We start from the raw sequence: 27567 nt of genomic DNA on the forward strand, positions 1-27567 counted from the left end.
AAAAAAAAAAGGTAATATAGCTGGGTATTGGGGAGGTGGGTGGTTACAAGGACCTGCTGCTCTTGCAGAGGACCAGAGGACCTAAGTTTGGTTCCCAGAACCCATGACTGCCTGTAACTCCAGCTCCAGGAACTCCAACAACTGTGCATACACACCCAAATAAAAAGAAAATAAGCGATATAATTGCATATAGACTAGTATTCTAGTCTAAAATAGAATATGGAATTATACCACTTTGAATTGTTAGTTATTAACAAAATCTTCTTAAAAACGTTTCTAAAATAAAATTCTAAATAGAAAAAAAATGTACAAATATCTGTGTTATATATAAAATGAATTATGACTACACAATAAATCCAAAGAATACTATGATTCTGGAAAATCTACGTAAAGGGTACAAAAATAAGCAGCTTACATAAGAAAAAGATAAACAGCAAACATTAAAACAGAAAATGGTTGGTCTGACCAGATAGTCACAACAGCAGACATTAAAACATGAGGCAGCAGAACCTGGTGGTAAGACCCTGTTGCTAAAAACATCCGATGGTTTGGTCACAGTACATGACCACAAGCACTGACCAGGAAACTTTCTCACTGCTGGCCAACCTTCACAGTACTGGATGCAACACTAAGGGATGGAGGGTATTCATCAAGAGCCTCACCCAGCTGTAAACCCTGTAAACTACAATAATGATGAACATGGCAAGACAGGCATACAGGTATGATAGTGGTAGTAATATTTTAGGAGTAACCAACCACTTTCTGACTGATTTAAGGCCCAATCCACAGGGAGAAGGAAACACATACATGGTACTATAAATCTGGCCAAGAACCCATGGTTGGAGAGCTCATAAGTCCCAGAATAAACATACTATCATTTTGCTAAATGGATATAGCATTAAATTGCCTTCTAAATCTCTATACCCAGAGATTAACAATGTGCTCAGTCCTCATCAGTGCAGTGATGGCAGAAACCCACAACTGTTCAAAGTACAGAAAGTATAGTAGGGTGCTTGGCTCTACTCTAAAATTGGGACATCTATAACATATCCCCACCCCCTTTTGGGAACTATCACAGAAAAGCAATCAGGAAGATTTTAAGAGCTAGGGATTGGAGAAAACCCAAATGAACCCATGTCTTCTTGACATGGCAGGACTGCTTCACTAGTGAACTCACAGCAGTTTTGGTTATCTGCACAAGATCAAGTCAGTCAACGTTTTAACAAGCAAGGACCCTTACTCCTGAGGAGCTACTGACAATTGATGGTTTCCAGAGCAAGAAGAGCCACTTTTCTTTAAGGGGGTGGCCCCTCATAGGTCAACAATATTCCAGTGGATGGCCCCATACCCATGAGTACATCTGCAGCACAATTGAACTTGGAGGGGTACTGGGGTGGGAGTGGGGGGAGCTAGAGAGATGGCCAGTAGTTAAGAGCACCAGTTGTTCTTGCAGAAGACCCAAATTCAGCTCCCAGCACCCACATGGTGGCTAACAACCATCCAAAACCCCAGTTCTGCAGGAACCGGATGCCCTCTTCTGACTTCCATGGGCATTGCCAACATGGGTGCACTTACACACATGCAGCAATACACTCATACACATAAAATAAAAAATTTTTAAAAGGACACAAAATATAGCCCACATATGACAAAGCCTTAGGGTTTTCCTTTTGATTGAATAAACAGTCCACATCATAATTTACTAAATCTTTGCTTTATTGAATTCTTCTGACTTCCCCTCTAGAATACAATACTAATGAGTAGTCTTCTTCTCTGTCTCTCTCTCTCTGTGTTTTCCTGAATTATTTCTCAAGGCTAACCCCTCAGAGATAGAACTTCTGATTACTAGATATAAACAGACTGGCTTGGTTTCCCCTAAATAGGCAGCTCACTGTGGCTTCCTTCACTCAGGAACCTTCTGTAATTTTCACGAGTCATAGAGGAAAGTCAAGCCTGACCACCCCTTGGTTCCTAAGGCAGAAGCTCTGTGGTACAAGCTCTTGCAGCTCCCATTTGATCAGGTCTGTCTTCACCCTGCCCTTTCTGGCAAGTGGGAAGGCGAGGTATGCTCAGTCACATCCCAGGAACCAATTCTTCAGGCCTTCAGGGGTCACATCTATCTGTAACACTCTGGTGCTCTCCAACAATCAGCCTCCCTCCCAATATCCACATGGTGAGGTGCAATCATGGCTTTTCAATTCAATGAACCTTAAAAACATAAAAGCTGAACAGAGAATGTATTGTCTATCATCCTCAGCCTCAAACTGCTAGCCCCAAGCACAGGCTTGATTATTTCCTCTATTTCTAGAGGAAACACTAAAATAGAGGAAAGACTAAAAAAGCAAACTCTTTTTAGTTGACATTAGTATTCTCTTTAAAATCTTAGCTTATCTTGAGTTCTTTTCTAGCTGCTATTCTCAGTGGCGTTCAAGCTCTCTGATCTCATCTGGCTCTATCTCTCATATATCTGAAAGCTCAAAAGCCAGCTTCCTCTGAGCCATTTTTCCTTTACCAGAATGATTTGTGTCTTTCAGACAGAATTCATTGTTACTCTTCTCTGGGAGACTGCTCAAGTCTGGGGAGTCTACAGAGCCATGATTCTGTCCTGCACTTCTGAGCAGTCTCATTTCCATAATGGGGTAGGCATTTTCTGCCTCCATGGACCAGACCAGACATAACCTCCACCAGAGAAAAATGTGAAACAGAACAGTATGAAACCATGGTTATCAACTCTACACACCAGGCAACAGAAGAAATAGACAAGGGAAATGGAGCTGCCTACTCAAGTCACACGCAAGAGAAACCAGAATAGAAGATGGAGCTGCAAAAGGCTATGGAGATTGGGTTTCCCACCAGGGATATGAGCAGGCCTGAGGGAAAAGACCCAAAGGCAGAGCTCATATATCCTGCCAGGTGGGAAAGCAGCATCAGCCCACAGGCGGCTGGAATATATAGGAAGGATGTACTTTGGTAGAGGCAGTCATCACCCTACACTGAGAACTGCTGCAGACCCACAAGACCCACTCACCACCACAAACAGCAAATGGTAGCATGATTAGATGGACTCCACATCAACAGTTGTCCCAGAAAAGAATTCAAGCAACACTGGGGGACACAAGTCCAGTAAGGGAGGAACAGTCACCCAAAGCTAGAGTCAAAGGCATGGCTGACAGCAGCACGTTGCCAAGACTCAGGACACAAACACAGAGAACACAAAGAAAAGCAGTCTAAAGTTTGAGGGGAAAGATGGAGACCAGGCTCTTTTGTCACATGTGTTTCTGAGGCTTCTGCAAGATGGCCCTAAGCAGAACCTGGCCAACTGTCTGTACAGAGATCTTGAGAAATGCACTGTCAGCTCTAACAAAGGAAGGATGAATTTCTCCACTGCAGTGCTGGCACCACATACAAAAAAATGACCTAAAACAGATCACAGACCTAAATTCAAACCTAAAACTATATCCCACTGTAAAACCACAGGAGAACCTCATCTTCAGTTAAGCAGTGAATTGTCATTCTTGTTTTTTGTTAATCTGATGAGTTGATCTATGGTTATGATTTCTTCTCGCAGTCCTAGGTGATGCTTTCCAAGCATGAATCTGTGTCACCAGGAAATGCCAGGAATCTTCCTTCATGGCCCTGTACCTGTATCTCAGGATCTTGCTAATTTTGTGCATCCCTGGAAGCCTACAAGAAACTCCTTCTTAAGGGGATCATGGTAACTGCTGTCAGGCTGGGGGCGGGGGTACTGGTTATTTTTTGTCAATGTGACATAAACTAGTTACCTGGGAAGAACGAACCTCCAAAGAATTCTCTCCATTGGACTAGCCTATGACCATGTCTAAAAGCCATTTTCTTTTTTTTTCTTTTTTTTTTAATTTTTATTTTATGTGTATGCATGTATTGCCTGCATGTAGGTAAGTGCACCCATGTCGTGCAATGCCCGCGGGGGTCAGAAGAGGCTGTCGGATCCTCTGGGACTGGAGTTACGGACAGTTGTTAGCTGCCATGGGGCTGCTGGGATTCAAACCTGGGTCTTCTGCAAGAACAACCAGTGTTTTTGACCACTGAGCCATCTCTCCAGCCCCTAAGAGGCATTTTCTTGATTGATAACCAATGCAGGAGAGCCTAGTCCACTATGAGCTGAGCCATCCCCGAACAAGTGGGCCTGGGTTGTATCAGATATGTAGCTGAGCAAGCCAGAAGCGGTATTCCTCCACAGTCTATTTCAGTTCTTGCTTCCTGGTTCCTGCCTTGAGTTCTGTCTTGGCTTCTCTCAATAATGGACTAATAGCCTGTAAGTCAAATAAACCCTTTCTTTTCCTAAGTTGGTTTTAGTTAACGTTTTATCATGGTAACAGAAATGAAACTAAAACAGAGCCTCATGTGGTTGTGACTTTCCCTAGACAATGTGAACAAATGTCTATTTGTTCCAGATAGGACTCCAATAATATACACCAAAGAAACGGCTCCACCCAAGTCACTTAATTAGACTGAGTGGAAGGTTTCTTTGGTCTGTCACTGATGCCTTATCTGGGGTAGACATTGGTTCATGTACTTCCAGGAAAAGTCACAATGGGTTCCTAAAAAGGGACAAATAGAACCAAAGATGACCTAGGGAGGAGCAGGTGCCTGGGCTCCTCCAGTGGGTAGTAAGACATGAAACTGAGGCTAAGTCACATGAGTGAAACATCTTTGAGGGGATTTTCAAGGTGGCCATCTTTCTCTCTGTGGTCAAGGGTGACATGCTTCCTTGATAATGGGGTCCATCACACTGAGTACATGGATCCCCAAAAATGTCTGATGGACTACAGAATATATCACAATTTCTAAATGTAGACATATAGGATAAGCAAACCATGGTGGCATATGTGTGGCCCTTGTTTTGGACAATTAAAACATGCAACTAAAAGCAAAAGAACATAAGATGCCATTCTCTGCACTAGCCTCTGAAGTGCCAGTAAAAGTAGAAAAAAGGGAGGATGAGATTGAAAACTTGACTTGTTTCATACAGTGGGCAGAACTTAGGAAAGAGAATACAAATTAGATATGCTAAAAAGCCCCTCCTGGGACCTAAAACTTGGGACCCATGGGACGACTGACAGTGAAGGGAGAAAGGTAAATAGAAATGATAGAATATACTCTCCAAGTCTGACTTTTAAAATAGAGGAAAGAAAAACTCATGATTTAATATGGAGATGAGGCCTTAATAATGGTCCAGCACAGGAAACTATGATAAGCTCTGCATCTACATTCTTTCTATTAAGAAAGACTTTTAAACAAGGAACAAAAAGCTTCTCACAGCCTGGTTCACAAGACTGTGGGGCATGGGGCTGGATGGGGTGAATCTGGGTGCCACAGAAAGCAGAGAAACTGAGTAACATAACTACCCATCCTTCTTGAAGACAAAGACTGCATGAGCTGAGTTAATATGAGAGAAATCAGTCCCTGAGGGACTGTATCATATGAGCTATTAGGAACAGGTGGCTATCACCAGATGAGGCCACCACATATATCAGTGATAGAAAAAGAAAGGGAGGACAGGCATTAGTGAGGCAACTGGGTATGTTGAGAGGTGATGTCTGATGTATAGTGTAGACCAAGTCTGACAAGATTATGTTCATAAGACAGTTAAAAAAAGAAGTTAACGTAGCAGAGATCTCAGGTCTAGTATGGGGCTTCACAGGCTCTGCTGCACTGTCAGTGAAACGCAATCTTTACAAGGTAGGAGAGGCTCTGGAAGTTCAGAAAATTTAGACCAGCATCTAAATACGGTTTTAAAAAAAGGTGCTGTAGCCGGGTGTGGTGGCACACGCCTGTAGTCCCAGCACTAAGGAGGCAGAGGCAGGTGGATCTCTGTGAGTTCAAAGCCAGACTGGTCTACATTAGTGAGTTCCAGGAAAGCTGGGGCTACAGGGAGACCCTGATTAAAAAAGAAAGAAAAAAAAAATGCTGAAACACTTAAGAGGGGTGAAAAGAAAGGAAAGGAAAGCATATAGTAGGGGTTGTCTGGGTCACTTCAAAGAAAATGCGGCAAAATGTGTCACACTGGAGTTCCGAAGGAAAAACAACTGACAGAAAGTCAAGTATCTGGGAGTCTGAAAAGTTTTAAAGTTCTAAAGTCTGAGCAACAGTTCCCCAAAGGGGTTTAACAAAATAATGAATGACTGTAGTACAGGTAATAAGGGTTAAGCTTCTCCTAGAGGTGGGCAGTTACCTCACCAGAGTATGTTGTATACATTTCTCCCTCTGAAATATTATACTGAGGGTAAAGATTGTTAGCCCTGGACTCCATACAGCAGCTAGATATGGCTGACGGGCAGGAAAGAGCCACAGTACTAGTCCAAAGACTATCAGGCCTGGTAAGCTAGATCAAGCTATAGGTACCGCAAGAAAGAGGCACAGATCATTCCCCTTTGCCACTGACAGGGTCAAACAGCATAGACCTGCCTTGTCTAGACTGTTGGGGGTACACAGCAACAGCCCAGGATGAGGCTGTATGGCTCATGGAGAATGACTAGTTTATGAAGGGCTAGAAGTTTTCTATCCCTGCAACTATACCAACACTGCTCCTTAGACAGACAACTTGTAAGTGATGGGATCTTTTCATGCTATACTGAACCTTCTAACATTTATTTTTTAGTATACCCTTTAGCCACCCAAGATCAACTAGAGTTTACTTAGACTGAATGCTTGTAAACCTTAAGAGATTCGGTCTACCCTCTGTAAAAAAGCTTCATTATATAACCCTTGAGTCTCTTACAGATTTGGAATAGCATCTGGAAGAACAACAAAAATAGCAGTTAAAAGAGTCTGAATGAGGTCACAGTGCATGGGTAGGGGGGAAAAAAGCATTCTTGGAAGCCATGAGGTTGTTAAGTGAAAATCTCAGGGCCAGAAGTGGGCTGTACTCCTATGAGTTGTTTGCCAGAAAGGCCAGGCCCTTAAGGCCCCACAAACCATTAAGGCTATTAACTACTGCTGTTCGTTGAACATCAGAACCAGATGGTAAGACACTTGTGCTGGTTATTTTTGTCAACGTGACAAACTTAAGAGTCACCTGAGAAGAGGGACTCTCAACTGAAGAACTTCCCAGATCAGACTGTCCTGTGGCTATGTCTGTGAGAGACTGTCTTGAATGATGATTAATGTATGAGGGCCCAGCCCACAGGTAGCACCATCTCTAGGCAGGTGGGTATGAGCTGTGTAAGAAAGTAGCTGAGGGCTGGAGAGATGGCTTGGCAGTTAAGAACACTGGTTGTTCTTGCAGAAGACCCAGGTTCGAATCCCAGCACCCACATGGCAGCTAACAACTGTCCTTAACTCCAGTCCCAGGGGATCCAACAGCCTCTTCTGACCTCCGTGGGCATTGCACGACACGGGTGCACTGACCAACAAGCATACACATAAAATGAAAAAAAAAAAAAAAAAGTAGCTGAAGGCCAGGCATGGTGGCACACTCCTTTAATCTCAGCACTCAGGAGGCAGAGCCATGAGAATGTCTATGAGTATGAGGCTAACCTGCTTGTCTATATAATGAGTTCTAGGCCAGCCAGGCCAACAAGACCCTGTCTCAAAAAACCAAGAGCCCAAACCAACCAAACAAACAAAAAACTAGTTGAGCAAGCCAATAAGTAGTATTCCCCCATGGTTTCTGCTTCCAGTTCCTGCCTTGAGTTCCTGCCCTGGTTTCCCTCAATGATGAACTGAGACATGGAAGTAAAGGATGGAAATAAACCCTTTCCTCCCCATGTTATTTTTGGTCACAATGCTTATTGCAGCAACAAAAAGTAAACTAGAAACTACTATTGGAAACACCGTACTCTTTAGTTGCAAGATATGGAAAAATCAGATTGGCCCTCCCCTCAGGCTTTTGTAGGGCTGGAAGGTGCTATGTAGGTTGCTAGGCGAGAATTATAATCAATAATCCTACTTGGTTATGGACTCTGGTTACATTACCAACATGCCACGTAAGATGTGGCATGAGTGTTAAGGGAACAATCAATTGCTTTCCGATTAGATTTAAAGTTCACTCCTTAAGGATTCTCTGTCTGCTACTCTAAATCCAAGCAAAAGCCTGTGTGTGACTAGGGAGGTCATAGACATTACTGAGGGAACAAATGATGCTGTTTTGTTAAAGAGTGTGATGTGTTTGACAAGCTGCCTTCTCAACATTTATGCTCAAATACACCATTGCTAGGAGGCTCAATCATGGAGGGAAGTGTCTTTTTTGCAGTGGGAAGTAGTTATTACAGACTCTTCTGTGGAGTTGCCGCCAAGTTGAGAAAGGAACTGAGGGGTGAAAACTTAATGACTCATCACCCGAGCTGGGGCTGGTTTTTTGGTGATGTAGCTATTTTTGAGTTGCCCAGGCTCCTGATGCTCCTTTAAGGAACTCTTCACTCATGTTCTTATAAATAATTCCAATAAATTCACTGCTTCAGTTAGACTTGGATACACGTGCGCGTGCGCGCACACACGCACGCAAGCACACGCACACACATACACGCACGCACACATATATATAAATATATATAATTGGGGGGAGGGTAATCTGTCATTGGTGCCCTATCTAGGGTAAATAAAACATTTGTTCATCTCTCCCGAGGAAAAGTTATACAACACCCAGAGGGAAGACAAGTCTATTTCTCTGACTCTATAGTTTCTAGATAAATTAACTGGATCCATTAAACTTAAGGAACCACACAGTATCTTTAATCAGTACATTCACTTTTCTTTTTCAAGGCACCTAACGTAGGTAGAGCTATGAGTCATGGCCCCTATAGAAGGTCTAGTCCCATAACAGTCACATGCCCTTAAACAACCAGCTCCTGAACAGAGGCCAGATCTGTTAGGAGCCCAGCACAAGGTAACCATGGAACTCCATGTTGGGTCAATGAGAGGTTGATTTCAAGAGGCCAGAGCTGCCATCTGGTGCCAGGTTTCACCCAGCCCCTCCAGCCTTCTCCAAGAAGTTATTTCTGAGGTTCCTCCACCAGCATGAGAGACTCACATTATCCCGGATATTGATGTCAGAGCCCCTGGACAGCAGCAGTTTCACCAGCTCCACGTGCTTGTATTCAGTGGCCCAGATCATGGGTGTCCAACCACCATCATCCTGAGTACAAGAGACAAAAGGTATCACCACTGTAGATAGCAGGTGAGAATGACTACATGTAGCTTACTCAGGGACTGAGCTATCTCTGAAAAAACACAGGAAAAATCTACTACTGGCCCTGGTTCCCATCAAAGGTGCATCCCTTTGCATTAGGGGAGAAGAACTACTGACTGACATCTCGATTGTACTAAAAACTGTTGGCAGAACTGAATACTGGAGCCTAAACCAACTGAGGGATGACCCAAAATAAGGCTTGTGTGAAGTTTGAACAGAATGCTTCTACTTATTCTCTTGGCCCTAATGATGACTGAGCATAAGACCAACCAGCAGATGAGCTGATGAATACTAGGCCCAGAGGTTAACTGCCTCTTCTGGAAGGTCAGGGGCAAATAAAGCGCAACCAGATCTGCTGGGTATGTAGGGTTTGTTAACAATCTCATGAGTTGCCTTCCTACTACTATGAGTATAGTGATGCTAAGCAGTTTCATCTCAAACAGAAAAAAAGTGCTCTGCAGGAACTCAGTGTTCTGTTGCTACTTCCCAGTCTGGAGGTGGAAGACAGCCTCTTCCCTGAAATCTCCAAAAGGATCCTTGCACACCCACACCTGCATGTCTTTGTGGACACACATAGCCTCCACAAATGAAGAGAATCTCCCTGTAGTCAACTACTGGCATCCCCCAAGGCAATGAGGATATGGCAAAAACACACATACTGCCTCAGAGGCCAGCCCCAGGAGGGGCAAGGAGCGGAATGCCTCACAGTAACCTGACTGCATGAATAAAGACATAATGCTGGAGACAGTAAGAGCACAATCAGACTGTGCTACTTTAGATAATGAAAAAAGAAAGAGTACAATTATAAACTGCTAATCTCTAGTCTGTCTGGTGGGAGACCACAGTCGAGATGGTACAGGAGCCAGGCCTGAACCACAGTGGTAGGCACTTGTCTGGGCTGAAAGGCAGCAAGGACAGAGCCTACTGAGGAAGACGGAGATGCAGTCTAAAGCCAAGAGTCAAGGGGTCCCAACATAGTGTGCTTATAACAGTCTTGAAGCCAGTGCTTCTTAGGTCATTCACTGGATTGAAATATATTATTGTGGAACCTATTGTGTACCTGGCACCAAAATGCACCATAGGTCACAGTGGTAGTAACATTTAATACAGCCCTGACAAAAGACTGGGAGGCCCAGAAAAATACCAAGATGGAGCCACCAGTCAGGTATTGCAGAGAAGCCCTGCAGAGCAGGTGGAGGATGGGAGGATGAGGCCTTTTTGAACTGACACTAAATGAAGGGAGTGCTGTGGAAGAGACTGGGCACCTCTGTCACTGAGCAGGAACCTGGTTTTACCTGGCAGTTGACATCCATCTGTCCATTTGAAAGCAGATATTGAACCACATCATAGTGACCTTTCTTGGCAGCCAAGTGCAAACAAGTGGAGCCCTCTGCATCCTGCAACACAAATGCCATTCAGTCCAAAGAAACCACTCAGGACTCAGTCTTCAGTGCAAGCCACAAAGAACTTATGCTCCATGCAAAAAACAGTAGCTGTCAATGAACCCACTGAAGTGAACCCAGGCTGAGAGAAGTCTAGAGTCCTGTCCCAAAGCCCCATGGGCCACAGGACACAGCCAAGACCCAAGCCCTTTGTCCCAATAAGGGAGAACCTTAGGCAGGAAGAAGCTCTGCTCCCATCATACACACCTGTGCAATGTGTATACCATGAAGACTCTGAACCAATTTCTACCCACTCTGGACTAGACAGTCCCCAGGTTTCTCAACATAACCAGTATGCAATACCAGCTCCTACCAGGAAGAGTTCTATAGTGAACCTGAAGCCTAATCCAGGCTACAGCTGCTCCTTCAAGGCCTTAAGAGAGTTACCATGGTCAGAGCACATGTAAAATAGGAGTGGATGGATCAGTAATAGCTATTAATATGCTTGCCGGAAAATTGGAAACAAGGTAAAAAGAGGCAGCAAATAGGCAAGCTTGCCCCACATATACATCCCAACCATCTTCTCATTTCTTGTTCCTTTGGATGTTACATATGTTTCATTAGCTTTTGGCTCTGCTTCCTCCTGGACTACACACAGATGACACTAATTAAGCCATCTCACAAAAAGGAAAAAAAAAAAGATGCTCAGGGAGTGGAACTAACCAACAAGCTTCAGGACAGGACAACAGCATCCAGCTCCATATGACAAAGGCCTGAGCATGTCTACCACGCAGGCATCCCTCTGCTGCTCCTGTAGGCACCGATCACAAGGATCACGTGGACACACTCTCCATTGCTCTGACAGACATTTCTCCCCACTCTTATCTTTGTACTGACCTTGTCTCTATTACTTTTCTCTCCATTTTCTATCTCAGAGCCCAAACCGTGGATTTTAACACGTATCATTAAGCATGCGTCAACACAATTGATGTTAATTAGGATGCCCATCTTTCTGGTGTTGAGAATCGACACTGGAAGACTGCTGCGGGTGGTAAGAACATGGCAAAAGGAATTGGCAGCTGGCTAAACTACTGTAAGGCAAAGACACAGGCGCACACACACACACACACACACACACACACACACACACACACACACACGAGCTTCATGGCACCAAGATGTATGCTCCAGGAAGGAGACAGATTCCTAGGAGCAGTATGTGGGGGCTCAGAGTGTAGACTGGAAGGTATTTCAACCAAAGGAACCTCACAGGACTAAGACATGAAAGTGGCAAAGAACAGGGGCTTCTGACAGAGAAGGGCTGTGGTTCACTGACCAAAACAGTTAGTTGTGTCATCTCTAAGTACAACCAGAAGTTTGTCATATCTACCCACAGAGATCGCCACACAGTGCCCTTCCCTTTTCATCCTCTCAAGGGCGATGGCTCTTGAATTCCATATTCTACTTCTATAATCCATCAGTGGTGGTCTTGAGTAATTTACATTAGCGTGTATCATTCCACAGGTCTGTCCACAACTCTCGTTTAGTTCAACATGATATTTCTGACTCACCTTTGTAGATAATATACAATACTCATTTGCTGTCTTTGGCTGGGGTAAAACTAGCTCTAGGTTCTACATTCCTAAGGAACACAAAGCTATTTCGTATTTGTTGCTTCTTAAAGATGCCCCAGACGCTACAGTTTCCTTCTTTACATGTTCCAGGGTTGGGCACATGAGATTTCCTGGAATTCTGTTTTCATGGTTTAACAAATTGCTGCCCAGGATGCCTCCATTTCATCCACTAGTGGGTATGTCTGCAGTTCTGCACCTTGCCAGGTATTTTCAGGATGCCAATGCTATCTCAGTCAGGTTTTAAAGGCAGGTACTTTTCTACATTTAGGGTCATTACTCCCTTTTCCATCAGCTGCTTATGCTCTTTGTCAGTTTTCTTTCAGGTTCTTTACTATGTAATCACAAAGGCAATTTTCCCTGTAACTTTCAGAAAGTTCTGTTAACTCATCTTTTGAATTTAACCTTCAAGCTTGCCATTTGCACAGTGCCAAGAGTTCACCTTTGTCTCTAATATGTTCATGATCATGCTAAAATATGCCACTGCAGGACATCACTGGCTCTTGTTATTTGTTTGTTTAATGTCCCGTCAGATTCAGTCTGTGGCCATGACTGTCGATATAGATGGTTTAAATATGCCACTTTGCCATGTTCTCCACTTGCCCCTTCTTGTTTTACCCACTTCCTGTAGCTCTATAAATTATTTGGGGGGGATTCGATTATATATTCTCTGCTAGCATTCTTTCTTTAAAGCTACATGTCTTAATACTTCCTCCAAAGATTTCAATATTCATCTTCAGGGATGGAGAGATGGCTTCATGGTTAAGAGCATATACTGCTCTTATATAGAACCTGATTTTGGTTCTCCATACCTATATCAGGTGGCTCATGACTATCTGTAACTCCAGCTCCTGGAAAGATCTGAAGCCTTCTTCTGTCCTCTTTAGGCACCTGCACTCACATTCATATACCCACACACAGATACATATACACAATTAAAAATAAAACCTTTAAAAAAAAAAAACAGTATTTATCATAAACTATTAGTCTACTTAAATTAATAGTCTTCCTACAAAAAAGAACTTTTCAAAGTGAGTTCATTTGTACTTTGCCTTCTTCTGTGCTGTTGCTGTCATAAACTTTATTTCTAAATCTGTATAAACTCCATTTTATGTATCTTTTCTTTAAACAGTCTCGTCTTTTAAAAAAAAATTTAAACTGGTTATTTATATTTGTTTTATTTTTGTTTTTATTTTCCTTTCTCTTCATTTCCAAAGGGCTGCTTTTCTTGTGGACTTTAATGGTCCTTCAAGTACAAATGTGCTGATAAATCTTACTTGCTCTGTTCACCTACACAAGCTTATCTCATCCACCTCATCCCCACTTTTAAAACACTCTTTCTCTGGGCTGACCTTAGGTTCTTCTTAGGTTTCTTTTATTTGGCACAATGGCAGCCTCTTCTCACTGACATCTAGTCTATCACAGGTAAAGTTGGCAGCGGGCCCTGAAGTGTCTGCCTGTATGCACCATGTAGCTTTGCTCTGGTCATTCTTAGGGGTTCTGTAATGTTATATGAACGTGGTATTCTTTACATTTACCTTACTTGGGTTTTGTTGAGATTCTTAGATCTGTAGGTTACTGGTTTTCCTCAGTTTGAGGAATTTATAACCATGATTTTGTCAATCTATTTTCTTCTGCTGGGTTTTCTCTGCTAACTTTCTGAGGAATCAGATACACATGTGGGGAAGTTTGATGTTTTCCTATAATCTGTTTTGCATACCGAATAATTTATGTGGATCGATCTTCATCTTTAGCGCTCATTCTTTCTTCTGCTACATCCAATCTGGTTCGAAACCCACCCACAAATTTCTATCTTGACATTTACCCTCAAAACTCCCCAGGTGGCAGCTCCTCCAGTCCTTGGCCCTGCTAGGTTCCCAGCTGCTCCAGAAGACAACGCAACACCCACCTTTTCAGTTCAGCAAGCTCCTTTACCCAACAAGCCATCTTGATGGCCCAAAAATGCTATTTAATGCCAGATAAATAGTGAAAGTTTAATTTGATGTGAGGAAAGTAAGTATAAAGAGCATGGTCACATTTTATTAGAAAAATATGAGCATTAATGTGAAAGACACATAATTTTTACACTGAGGAGGAATCCTAGGGATAAACCTAGGGCCTCACAAATACATGCTAGGCACCGCACTGTGCCACTAAGCTATATCCCTATACCCCTATCCTTTTTTTTTTTTTTTTTTTTTTTTTTTTTTTGTCTTTTTGAGACAGGGTCTTCCTGTAGCCCCAGCTGGCCTGGAACTCAGCATGTAGACCAGGCTGGCCTTGAACTCACAGAGATCCACATGCCTCTGCCTCCAGAGTGCTGGGACTAAAGGCGTGCACCACCATGCCAGGCTTCCTATCCCTATTCTTTACAATGTTTATTGTACAACAGTCTCACTTAAAATTTTTCATTCTTGTTTATTATATTTATTTTCTTGAAATAGAATCTCATGTGATCCTCCTGTTTATGCTTCCTGAGTATAGGGATTACAGGCCTGGATCACCACACTCTTAAGTGGGGAATCAAACCCAGGGATCTGCACATGCTAGGCAAACACTCTACCAACTGAACTACATCCCCAGCCCTCCAATCTTTAAATGTACAAATCAGTAGAATTGTATACAATCACTGTTTCAACAACTTTTTCATTACCCCAAACAAAAACTCTATAATCATCTACTAACACCACCTACCTTTTCTGTAACTGGTAACATTTAACCTACACAATGTCCGATTTGCCTATTCTGGGTACCTCATGTAAATGGAAGCCTACAGTACTTACACTTTTGTATCTGGCCTTTTGTACGTTATATCTTCAAGGTGAATCTCATCTTGTTGCATCTCTGTTTTGATACTGTCTGGGCTGAATGACATTCTGCTGTATGCATGGACTACGTGTTCATTAACATGATAACAAATACTTGAGTTATTTCTACTTAATCTTGGAGAAAGTACTAGAATAAGTAGAGCTGTTCCAGGATTAACGTGTTCATGGATATTTTATACTTTGGGTATACACCTAGGGCTGATTTTGAATCAGGTTCTTTCCTATAGCCCCCAGCTGGCCTGGAACTCATGGAGAACAGGCTGTCCTCGAACTCACAGCTGAATAATATTCCAGATTGTAAATGTACCATATTTTGATTATCCATTCATCAGTTGATGGGCATCTAGAAGATTTCCATTTCCTGGTTAAAATTGACTTTCAGCTTTTTGAGGAACTTCCACATGGATTTCCATAATGGCTGCACCAGTTTGTACTCCCACCAGCAGTGGCTAAGTAGTCCCCTTTCCCCACTGCCTCACCAACATTTGTCATCATTTATTTTTTGGATTTTACCCATTCTGGCTAAGAGAAGATGAAATCTCAAAGTAGTTTTAATTTGCATTTCTTTGATAGCTAAAGCTATCGAACATTTAAAAACAACAACAACAACAAAAAAAAAAACTTTTCTCAGCCATTTGTGTTTCATAACCATAGAGACTCACAATTAGTTCATGTGCAGGATTAAGAAACTGCAGAGTGCTTGGCTGAAATGGGACACCTCTATAATCCCCTCTCCTCCCAAGGCCAAGCAGTCGCTGCTAAAGAGGGGGCAGAAAGACCATAAAAGCCAGAGGTGGTAGATGAATACAAGGAAACCATGTTGTCTGGACACCACAGGGTAATCACACATATGAACCCATGGCACTTCTGACAGCATTCACAAAACCTATGCAAGCCCAACACTAGACAAAACTCATCATGGATGGGGGAAGGTGGCAAGGGGCCCCAGCCCTAGTTGAGGATCTGACAACTAACAGCTGGTAGGAGAGGGGAGAATCAGTTTTCTTTACTGGTGTTGACTCCTGGTAAGTTGACCAGACTCTAAGGATAGGACCACAGAGCATTTGGGGAACACAGAATGGACTTGATAGGCCTTTTTAAAAAAAGATAAATGGTAATAGAGGACATGAAGTTGGGGGGTGGGGGATAAGGTGAGGGGTAGAGAAGGGGAAGTAGGTCTGCATGTGATCAAACTACACTATGAAATCTGTGAACCAATTGAAAAAAAAAAAAATCAATAAATAAGTTAAAAAGAAAGGTGGTGCCCAGTGTGGTGGCATACACCTTTAATCCCAGCACTTGGGAGGCAGAGGCAGACAGATCTCTGTGAGTTCGAGGACAGCCTGTTCTCCATGAGTTCCAGGCCAGCTGGGGGCTATAGGAAAGAATCTGATTCAAAATCAAACAAACAACCCAACACAGAGACACCAAAAAAAAGAAAAAGAAAAAGAAAAAGAAAAAGGAAAAAAAAAGGACGGTGGCCTTAAATCAACTAACAACGCAAGCAATGGTTTATTTCTGAGATCTCTCCTCTGTCTTTATGTCAATACAACACTATTTTCATTACTGTAGCTTTGTAGTTAAGTTCTAAAAGCAGGAAGTATAAATTCATTGGTATTACTCTTTGTCAAACTTATTCCAGGTCTCCTGAGAATCTATTACACAAACATTGGGATGATTTTTTTTCTGTATTTGGTTGGAATTTTGATAAGAATTGCATGGAATATGTAAAGACAAGCGATGTCTTCCATTTATTTGTATCTTTTGGGGTGGGGATAGGAGAAACAGGGTCTCACATAGCCTAGGCTACCCTTAAATTCATTATGTGGCCAAGGACGATCTTGGAACTTCTGATCTTCTAGCCTTTGCCTCCCTTGTGCTAGGATTAAAGGCATGCACCACCATGCTTGGTTTTATGAGGTGTTGGGACTCAAGCCCCAGGACCTCACGAATGTGAGGTAAGCACTCCACCAAACTCAGTTACATCCCCAACCCTATTGTACCTACTTAAATTACTTTCAGCAATTGTTTGTAGTTTCCAATATGTAAATGCTTTGCCTCTTCAATTAAACATACTCCTAACTAAGTATTTTCATTCTTTGTGATGTTACTATAAATAGAATTAATTTAACTTCCTTTTTGGATAGTTAATTGCAAGACTATAGAAATATATAGAGTCAGGCATGGTGATACACACCTATCATGCCAGTACTTGGGAGCCTGAGGCAGAAGGATCACAAGTTCTAAGCTTGCAGTACATAGTGAGACCCGGTCTCACAAAAAAGAAACATAACTGTTATTTGTGTGCCAATTTTCTAGTTTATCCTTTGTTGAATTAGAATAACTCTAGCAACACTTTTATAGAGCCTTCAGAATTTTCTATACATAACATGACATTAACTGTGAACTGAGAGATATTTACCTCCTCTTTCCAATCTGGATGCTTTCTATTTCTCTTCTTGGCTAACTGCTCTGGACAGAAGAGGGAAAGTACAATGAATGAAGGAGCGAAAAGCTTCTTCATGGACAGCTCCTTACTGGCTGATTCATCTAGTGCTCTCACAGCCGATACAGTGCTTGCCAAGGAATCTTTACTAATAAGCCAGGTTGCTGAGTGCTTATGGTTTGCATCTGAAACATCCCCCACAGGTTCATGTTTTAAATGCCTGATTTCCATCTTAAAGGCTGCAAGGCCTTCAGGAGGTGGAGTCTGGCTAACAAAAGAAGGTCATGAGCAGGTCTCTGCAGATTATACCTGCTCTTGGATCTCATCTATATTTTTCTCCTTCTCATCTGTCACTATGTGAAAAAAGTGCCTACTACAAGTTCCTGCTGCCTCAGACTATCACTCTGCCATGACTTCTGCACTACTGTGAACTAAAATCCTCCTGAAACCATGAACCGAACAAAATAAATTTTTCCTCCCTGTAAGTTGTTCTGTCAGGCATTTGAATGGTGACAAGAAAAGTAAGTGCTACACCAAATAAGGTGAAGGTACTACTCTGGACAATGGGGCAATGTCTGACGGCAATACATTCCTAAAGGCGTTCCAAGGAGAAACTGTCCCCTGTTCATCTAAGAAACATCTACACATGAAATAGGAATATGAACCTGACGGGGTGGGTACCTTCGGATCCACCTGTGCTCCGGCCTTGATGAGGTACTTCACTGCATCCAAGTGGTTGTTTTCTGCAGCCTCCATAAGGGGAGTCCGCTGGTCTTCTGAGCAGGTGTCAATATTGGCGCCCGCCTAGTAAAACAAAGACTATTTAGATATGTGGAGAGCAACTGCTGTATCTCTCACCCAGTAAGAATACAGGTAAAACAGATTCAGGGACTGGAGAGAGATGGCTCAGAGGTTAAGAGCACTGACTGCTCTTACAGAGGACCCAGGTTTGATTCCCAGCACTCACAACCATCCTAACTCCAGTTCCAGGGGATCTGACACCCTCTTCTGACCTCTGCAAGCACTGTATGACATGAGTGCACTTACACACATGCAGGCAATAGCAATACACTCATACACATAAAATAATAAATTTCAAAAAAGGAAACACATTCAAGAAATGTGGGGTCTCTTCCTTCCCTCGTGGGTCGCTGGCCACCGGCCCACGAGGACAAAGGGAGCAGAAGCGATGAACAGGATCAGGATGGCCAGTGAGCACTGACAGAAGAAAGCCCTTCAGGGGAGGCAGGTTCAGTGATACAAACAGCTCCAGACTCAGTGAAACAGCTCTAGATTCAATGAAACAGCTCCGTTTATGCAGTGGGAGAACTAGGGAAAATATAGTGTGGAGGCAGTAGCCAATGCTTCAGCTGATAGGTGCTCATAGTATGCTTTATTTACATGTGGCAGTACTCCGAGACTGCGACTACTGACTACAGGGCAATGCTTAATTATCATATAGAAAAAACCTGGGGGTAGTTTTTACTCCAGGTAACTATGCCAAAGGTCATGTTCCAAATAAGGTCAGGCATCCATGCTTGGCAGCACTTTCCAGGTAAGTCAGGCAGAGAGCAGGAGGCCCCCTACTGAGAAGGGGAGTCCTTCCACATAGCGTCGAGCCCCTTAGAGCTATCCGGACATGGAGGACTACAACCCTAGCAGCAGGGTTCCCCAACAAAGAAACACCATTAAAACTGTTTTAGTGACCAGCTATGTCTGAATCTCCAAAACCGCATTCAAGACATAATTGCTAGAAATAAGGCTATACAATGATAGTACTCAGGCCCACTTGATTCAATCTCTTCTATGACTACCAAGTCCTATTTCAAGCAAAGTATTTTTGCTATGTCTAATTTCTAAATTAATCTGATGGAAAAGATTCACAGCATGGTAGTGTGATGACAACTTTAGCAATGAGAATAGTGTTAACCTCTAAGGCATAAGCAGGAGCCAGAAGGATGGGTGGGACCTCAAGGGAAAGAAAAAGTATGACAGAGCAGAGGATACCCAGTCTATTCTGCCTATTTTGCTAAATGTTGCAGTGTTTTACAAAATAAACAGAACTAGCTTCCAGTGATATGAATTTTGAAGCAACTTATAATTTCTTCAATAAAATGAAGAACTTAGAGGCAAATGGACTGACAGGTACACACAAGTAGGGCCCCAGTTAGACATCAGCTTTGGCCAAGAGCAAGTCAGCTGCTGGCAGCTGAGTCTTTTCTACAAGAGACTCAGTTTAACATCTTAGATTAAGAACAAAAGGCTAATACTTAGTTTATAAAGTAAACATTTATTAAGAGATAAAGTGAAAAATAGTATTTACTGTCAGTAATAAAAAGGCAAAAGTAATAAAAGTAGGTGAAGAGTCTTTCTACAAACCTAGATTCAGTTAAAGGCTACAAGCTGCACAGAGACTGGTTATGTTAAGAGTTGTCCTCAAAAGGTAGAACCGCGGTCCCATAGGATAGGGGCCAGAGATCAAGTGACTAGAGCATTAGGGAGGAAACAAGGTTGATTTCAAACACTAAACCAAAAAGTCAAGGTCTGGCTGCCAAATCTGATACAACAGAAAGATAGAATGCCAGAGCAGCTAATTTTAATAAGCAAATGACTTTAAAACACACAGAATAAGACCAAGAGTGTCTACGTGGAAGTAGAAGTCAAAGAAGGGTGCAGGCTGTACTCTGCAGGCAGGACAATGGCTCTATCTGCACAGAACATACTCAGCTCTTTTCTGCCAGGACTCCTACCCCCACCCGCCCCGAAAAAAAACACAGTAAAGAACAAAAAGGCCCACAAAATATCTAAATTAGATTAAAGGTAAAGTAGATCACAGTGAACCACAGTATTTGTTTGAGGCCAGCCTGTTTTCATAGCAAGTTCAGGCCAGCCAGGGCTACATAGTAAGATCCTGTCTCAAAAAAAGGGGGAGGAAATCCAAGTGAGATCTGAAGCTGAATGTAAAGATCAGGTTGCTTCTTGACTGTTCTCTTCCTTCCTTCCGTTGTTTTTTGTTATTGTTGTTTGAGGTAGAGTCTCATTCTATAGTATATTCTGGTACTTCTTATCTTTGTCCTGGGCTATGGTTTGCATTATGGTATCTCTGAGGAAGCTGTATGAGTTCTCTGTTTTCACCATGTCTTAAAAGCCTAAAGACATTCAAAATGAAATACATATTTGGATATCCTTTTATATATAGGAGCTCTTTATACACGTTACATGGAGTTCTGTTCAATGTCTAATGGTCTGGATGAGCCTGACATATTTCACTTCTCACTGTGGCACTTGGTCTGATTCCTTGACGTAGTACTTACGATGCCAGTCTTTACTTTTTGTGTGCTTCCCCTTCCCCCAGAACCTAAGGTATTCTCTTAATGTTTCTCAGGAAGAAGAACAATGTATTTATTTGTGTTTGTTCCTGAATCCACGGGTGTTCTTTCTTCAGGTTATAAGCATTTGTGTGGTATCTTATATCTAACATCACCTCTAGATTCTGGCCAGGGTCCCCAGTAAAGACAGATACCCATGTCACACTCCCTGTTCCTCTGGGGCAGTTTCTGCTAGATGACTTTTGGACTCTTTTATTTGGTGTATTAGTTACTACTATCCATTGTGGAGGGGAAGGCACAGTGGCAGGAACTTGAGGCAGCTGATCACACTGTACTCTTAGTTAAAAAGCAGAGAGCTTTTTGTATACAGTCCAGGATCTCAGTGGGTGGGTCTTCCCACCTCAGTCAACTTAAACACAGGCATGCCACAAAGCTCATCTTCCACAAAAGGTTCTCAGGATTCCAAATGTGAAAGCACAGACTAAACCCAGCCTAGGAGCTAGGAGCCAAATTGAGAAGATGCCTACAAAGTACAGCCAGCATGCAATGAGATGGACTATGGTCAGGACTCACTCTACAAGGTCCCATCCTGATGTACAGGAAGGGTTCAAGCAGGAGAGAGCTAAGACAGATGGAAGATTATTTTGGAAGTTATAAAGGAAAACACTTATAGTGAGGGGACGAGACTTCAGACCAAAGAGGTTAGAAGACAGTTCTCAGAACTTTCAGAAATAAGCATAACACCACATACGAAGTGTCAGATGCCACCGTGCATCAAACTCAGCATGGCAGTTAGAAAACAGACCTATCACTAGGGTCCTGGTCCTGGAGCGAGCCTCACAAAGGATGACGGCAACACAAGATATCTGCATAGCACCTAGAGGTATAAATGGGGAAAGTGCTACAGTCTGTGCAATGGGTTAAGCAGGGTCAGACAGAAAGCAACAACAGCTCAACCACGGGAACAAGACAATAGCTAGCTACACATAAAATATACCATTGAGGATTTGATGGTTCAGCAAAGAATTTCTAAGCTTGACAAAACAAAAATTGTATAAATATACATATGCATACGTACAAGAACAAAAAAGCCTTTAAGACTTACTGCATACCATAAAGAGACACATTTACCATTATGGTTGCTCCAGAAGGGTAAAAGAAAGATATAGAAAACAGGTAAATACAGAAATCCTTACAAATCTTGGAAAAATGTGAACATCTAGGTCCAGGAAGCACAAAGGACCCCAAAATAGATTCAACAACAACAAAAAAAAGATGATCTTCCAGGCTTATTACAATAAACTATCAAAAGCTCAAGACAGGACAGGAGTGGTGGCGTATGCATTTAATCCCAGTCCTCAGGAGGCAGAGGCAGGCAGATATCTGTGAATTTGAGACCAGACTGGTCTACATAGTAAGTTCCAGGCCTGGAGCTACAGGGAGACCCTGTCTCAAAAAAAGACCCCAAAAAAAAAAAAAAAAACCTCAAGACAAAGTGAGAATCTCAATCAGCTTGAGAAAATCATCAAGTCACATACAAGGGACTCCTCATTAGACCAAGAACAGATTTCTCAGTAGAAACCTTATAAGCCAGGTGAGAGTGAAATGATGCGTTCCTCTGAATGTCATTAAGTGCTGAAAGAAAACAAAAAAACAAAACAAGACGACTAGCTGAGACTCCAGACTCAGGAAAGCAATCACTGAGCATGAGGGTGAAACACAGACTTTCTAAGACAGGCAACACTGAGGACCTATCACCGGTCCAACCATATGAGGAAGTTTAATGGAGTGTTGACATTAGAACTAAAAGAAAGATGACTACCATCAGGAAAACATGCGAAAGAACAACTGTTTCTTCTTTTGTTCTACTCTACAGAACAGATGAACAAAACAGAATCAAATCCTATCACAGTACAGACAACTACCAAACAACAAGGATACCCGAGAGGAAACATGATATACAAACAATGGGGAGAAAATGAACAAGCTGGCAGGAGTATGTCATACGATAATGGCCTTGAATGAAAACAGAAAAGTCACCCAATGAAAAAGTACAGGCTTGCTGAATGGAATAAAAAGTAAGATCTGATGATCTGCTGTCAGTAAGAAACTCATTTCAGTAAAAACACACACGGACCAAGTAAATCTTGGAAAAAGATCTACTAAGAAAATGCGAGCAGGCAGGTTTGATATACACCAATAAAACAGATTTTAACAGAGAAAATAACTATAAATATGTGTGCACCCAACCCTAAAGCACAGTTAATAAAACAAACATCAGGCTGAGCTGGTGGTGTATGCTTTTAATCCTAGCACTTGGGAGGCGGAGGCAAGTAGATATCTGTGACTTTGAGGTCAGCCTGGTCTCCACAGTGAATCCAGGCCAGCTGTGACTACAGGGAGACCCTAGCTCAAAAAAGACAAAAAAAAACCCACACACAAAAAAAACACAAAACCATCAGATTTAAAGGGAGAGATAAGACTTGAACACAGTAACAACTCAGGACTTTATCTCATCTTAATCAATGGATAGATGAGCTCACTCATACCAAAAGAAAAATCAGCAAAGAAATACTGAGGTTAAACTGTACTACAGATCAAATGAATCGGACAGACATTTCACTCAACACATTCAGAACACAATCTTCTCTCATCAGGATGTGGCATTCTGTAGGACAGATCATCTGTTCAGCCACAAACAAATCTGAATAAAAAATTATAAGCCCCAGCACTTGGGAGGCAGAAGTAGGCAGATCTCTGTGAGTTCAAGGCCACCCTGGTCTATATACTGAGTTCCAGGACAGCTGGGGCTATGGGGAGACCCTGTCTCAAAAAGTCAAAAAACAAAACAAAACAAACAAAAACAACAACAACGAAAAATACATATATTATATATACATGCCCCCAAAACCTGAAATCATTGCACATATCTCCTTGGATCACACTGAAATAAAACTGGGAATCAACAAGAACTTTAGAAATTGTACAAATATAAAGAAATTCAACCTGAGTCTCCAATGAGACAATGAAGTAAAATAAAGCGGAAAACTTTGCTAGACTTGGGAGCTGGCTCAGGTAAAGCAACTTGCTACGCAAGTGTGAAGACCATGGTTCAGATTCTCAGTACCCATGTAACTGTTGGATGTGGCAACCTGACCACCAAATCCAACATTTGGGAGTTAGAGTCAGTTGACTAGCTAGAGCAGCTGAATCAGCAAGCACTTAGTCTAAGTGAGAAACCTTCCCTGTAGCCCCAGCTGGCCTGGAACTCACTATGTAGATAAGGCTGGCCTTGAACTCAGAGAGGTCTGCCTACCTCTGCCTCCCGAGTGCTGGGACTAAAGGCACGCACCACCACACCTAGCTATTTTCATTTTTTAGAAAATATTTTTATTTTATGTGTATGAGTGTATTGCCTGCATGTATGTAAGTACACCCGTGTTGTGCAATGCCCTCAGAGGTCAGAAGGCGTGAGTGTCCCCTGGAACTAGAGTTATGGATGTTAGCTACCATGCGGGTGCTGGGAATTGAACCTGGGTCCTCTGTAAGAGAGGTCAGTGCTCTTAACTGCTGAGCCATTTCTTCAGCTCTGAGTCTATTTTCTTTTAATGTTAGCATACCTGACAAACCGTTAGCTAGCCTAACAAAGAAGACCTAACCAAATGAAATCAGAGGAAAAAGGAAATATGCATGAATTGTGATACCATAGTATATGAAGAATTGTTAAGTATCATTAGAAAAAACTCTACGACAGCATGAAATGGGTGAATTTCTGGACATACAAAACCAAAACTGAATGATGGGACATAAGAAACCAATAAATAACAATGAAAGCAGTAAAAGGGAAAGTCTTCCAACAAAGGGAAACCCAGCCTGGGATTATATCACAGTTGGATTTCACAAATTTTCAAAGATTAATACCAACATTTCTAAAACTATTTCAAAGAACAAGGAAGGACCCTTCTAAAAAGACCCTTCTAAACTAGCTCTACAATACCAGCTTTACCAAACCAGACAGGACGGGCACACAGACACACACACACAGTTATCTCTGATGAATTTATAGAAATTCTGAACAAATACTACAAGTGGCCTTTATCCTAGAGATGCAAGGTTGGTTTAATACATGCAAATCAATAAATGCACTATACCTTATCAACAGAATGAAGAACAAAAACCTATGATCATCTTAATAGACAAAGAAAAATGAAAAATTTAACCTCCATTCATAATACAAATATTAAACAACTCAGGGAAGGAGCATAAGTCAGAACAGTGAGAGTAGACAGCAGAGATCAGTTCCTCTAACATCAAAAACTAACTAAAGATGCTCACTGTTACTACTGCTATGCAGTACAGTATTGGAAGCAGTGCCTAAAGTTTTTTTTCCTGTTGTTGTGATTAAAAAACACTTACAAAAGCAACTGGAGAATGGATATAATTTAGCTCAAAGTTTCAGGTTACAGTCCACCATGGCAAGAAAGTCACAACAGGAATCTGAGTGAGACGGTCCACTATATTCATCGTCAAGAAGCAAAGAGCAAGGAATGAATATGTGCTGCTGCTCAGCTTCCATTCTTCATTCCCGTAGTGATTCTAGGATCCCATCCAGAGAATGGTGTCATGTACTGTGAGCAGGTTTTTCCAGCAATAATTGTGTAATCAAAATACTCTCCCACAGGCAGGCCTACAGGACAATCACTCAGGTGATTCAAGATTCTGTAGTTTACAATTAACACTATCCATCAGTAGCAGTAAGAAAGAAGAAATAAATGTCATCCAAATAAAAGAACAAAAGATCAAATTATCACTGTTTGGGGCAACATGGTTTTATATACAGAAAAACTAAAGACTCAGACAAAAATCTTTTAGAACTGATATAACACTAACATACAAACTTTTTTTATATACTAACAATGAAATTGCTGAGACAAATTAGTGAAGCAATCACAATAGCTTTAAAAAAAAAAAAAAAAAAAAAAAACCTGAGACCTCCAATACATATGGTCTGGAAAAATTAGTGACACTTAAGTACATAACCAGAGGTGATAAATCAATTCAATGTAATCTCTATCACTATATCACTGATACTCTGCATTAAAGTTAAAAACAGTACTCCTAAAATTTATATGGAACCACAAAAGATCCCAAATAGCTGAAGCAATCCTAGGCAATAGAATAAAGCTGGAGTCATCATCATATCTGGCTTCAAAGCACACTAAAAAGCCATAGTAACCCTAAAAGCTAGGTACTGGCACAAAAACAGACAGGTCAATGGAAGAGAATAAAGAACCCAGAAATAAATCCACACATTTACAGCCAACTGATTTTTGACATAGGACAATCTCCACTAAATGATACAGGATCTGAAACTAGAAGGAAATGTAGGAGGAAAACACAGGGGAAATGTTTCAGTAGATTGGTCTGGGAATACAATTTTTTTCAGATATGACCCCAAAAGCACAGGTAACAATTTTAAGACTTGACAAATGGGACTTCTGCAAAGCATAGGAAATAATCAGCAGCATTACAGCTGACCTACAGAATGGAAGGAAATATCTGTAAAATACTCATTCAACAAGGGATTAATTTCCAGAATACATAAGGAACCCACACAACTCAATTAGCAAATAGCCCAGTTTTTAAAATGGGCACGTGTCCCAAACATCAAGAGAAGATAGAGCAAGCGCCAAAGGCATAGGAGAAACTGTTCAACACTACCACTGTCAAGGAAACGCAAAGACAAATGACAGTGAGATGTTATCTCAAGCCACTAGAAAGGTTATTTTCAAAAATATTTATTAAATGATAATGCTATAGGGCTGGAGAGATGGCTCAGTGGTTAAGAGCGCTGGTTGTTCTTGCAGGAGACCCAGGTTTGAATCCCAGCACCCACATGGCAGCTAACAACTGTCCATAACTCCAGTCCCAGGGTATCCAACAGCCTCTTCTGACCTCCTTGGGCATTGCACGACATGCGTGCACTTACCTACATGCAGGCAATACAGGCATACACATAAAATAAAAACAATAAATAAATTTTTTTAAAAAATGATAATGTTAGCCGAGCGTGGTGGCACACGCCTTTAATTCCAGCACTTGAGAGGCAGAGGCAGGTGGATCTCTGTGAGTTCAAGGCCAGCCTGGTCTACATAGTGAGTTCCAGGCCAGCTGGGGGTACAGACCCTTTCTCAAAAAAAAAAAAAAAAAAAAAAAAAAGATAATGCTATAAAGATGGGGACAAAGGGAAACGTTTACACCATCAACAGGCAAATTCGCACCACGGAAGACAGTGTGATGGTTTCTCAACACCTGGAGCTGGAGCAACCAATGATCAAGAATGTGTACTCCTGCGTGTGCATTCAAAGAAAGAAACTATGTCCAAGGGACATCTGTAAATGCAAGTCTACTGTGGCACTGTTCACAGAAGCCATGACACAGACCCAAAGTAGGTGTCCATTAGCAAAGGAGCCATAAGCAAAGGGTGCTATCTACAGATAGAAGGTAATACTAGTGACAAGACTACAATCCTGCCTTTGTGAAACATGACAGAAGGAATATTGCACATTCTTACCTAACATTGGTTACCACCAGCTGGAAAAGGTATGGGGAGGGTAGTTAATGGGTTCAGGGATACAGCTGAGTAGGAGAAATGACTCCAGTGTTCTAAAGTACAACAGAATAACTGGGTTGACACAATAAACTGAATACTTCAAAATACCTAAGAGAGGGTTTCAAATATTCTAATCACAAAGAAATAACAAGAGGCCTGAAGTAATACA

The 27567-nt window shown here is 41.9% G+C and overlaps 1 protein-coding gene across 11 annotated transcripts in view; it reads right to left on the bottom strand.

Moving 5' to 3' along the window:
* Positions 1–27567, bottom strand: part of Ehmt1 (euchromatic histone lysine methyltransferase 1) — a 100653-nt gene that overhangs the window by 14820 nt on the left and 58266 nt on the right. For 5 of the 11 annotated variants that reach the window (XM_029562554.1, XM_029562557.1, XM_029562558.1 and 2 more), the window contains 4 exons: positions 18122–18260; positions 17433–17482; positions 10465–10566; positions 9011–9115 (listed from right to left, as the gene is read on the bottom strand). In XM_029562554.1, coding sequence (XP_029418414.1) covers positions 9011–9115; positions 10465–10566; positions 17433–17482; positions 18122–18260 — 396 coding nt within the window. Of the gene's footprint in view, positions 1–9010; positions 9116–10464; positions 10567–17432; positions 17483–18121; positions 18261–27567 lie in introns of those variants that run through there. The other 6 variants (XM_029562560.1, XM_029562562.1, XM_029562556.1 and 3 more) reach the window with 2 other exon arrangements.

The sequence above is a fragment of the Nannospalax galili genome, unplaced genomic scaffold (genome assembly GCF_000622305.1).
Source record: "Nannospalax galili isolate Female #2095 unplaced genomic scaffold, S.galili_v1.0 scaffold35, whole genome shotgun sequence".
NCBI lineage: Eukaryota > Metazoa > Chordata > Mammalia > Rodentia > Spalacidae > Nannospalax > Nannospalax galili.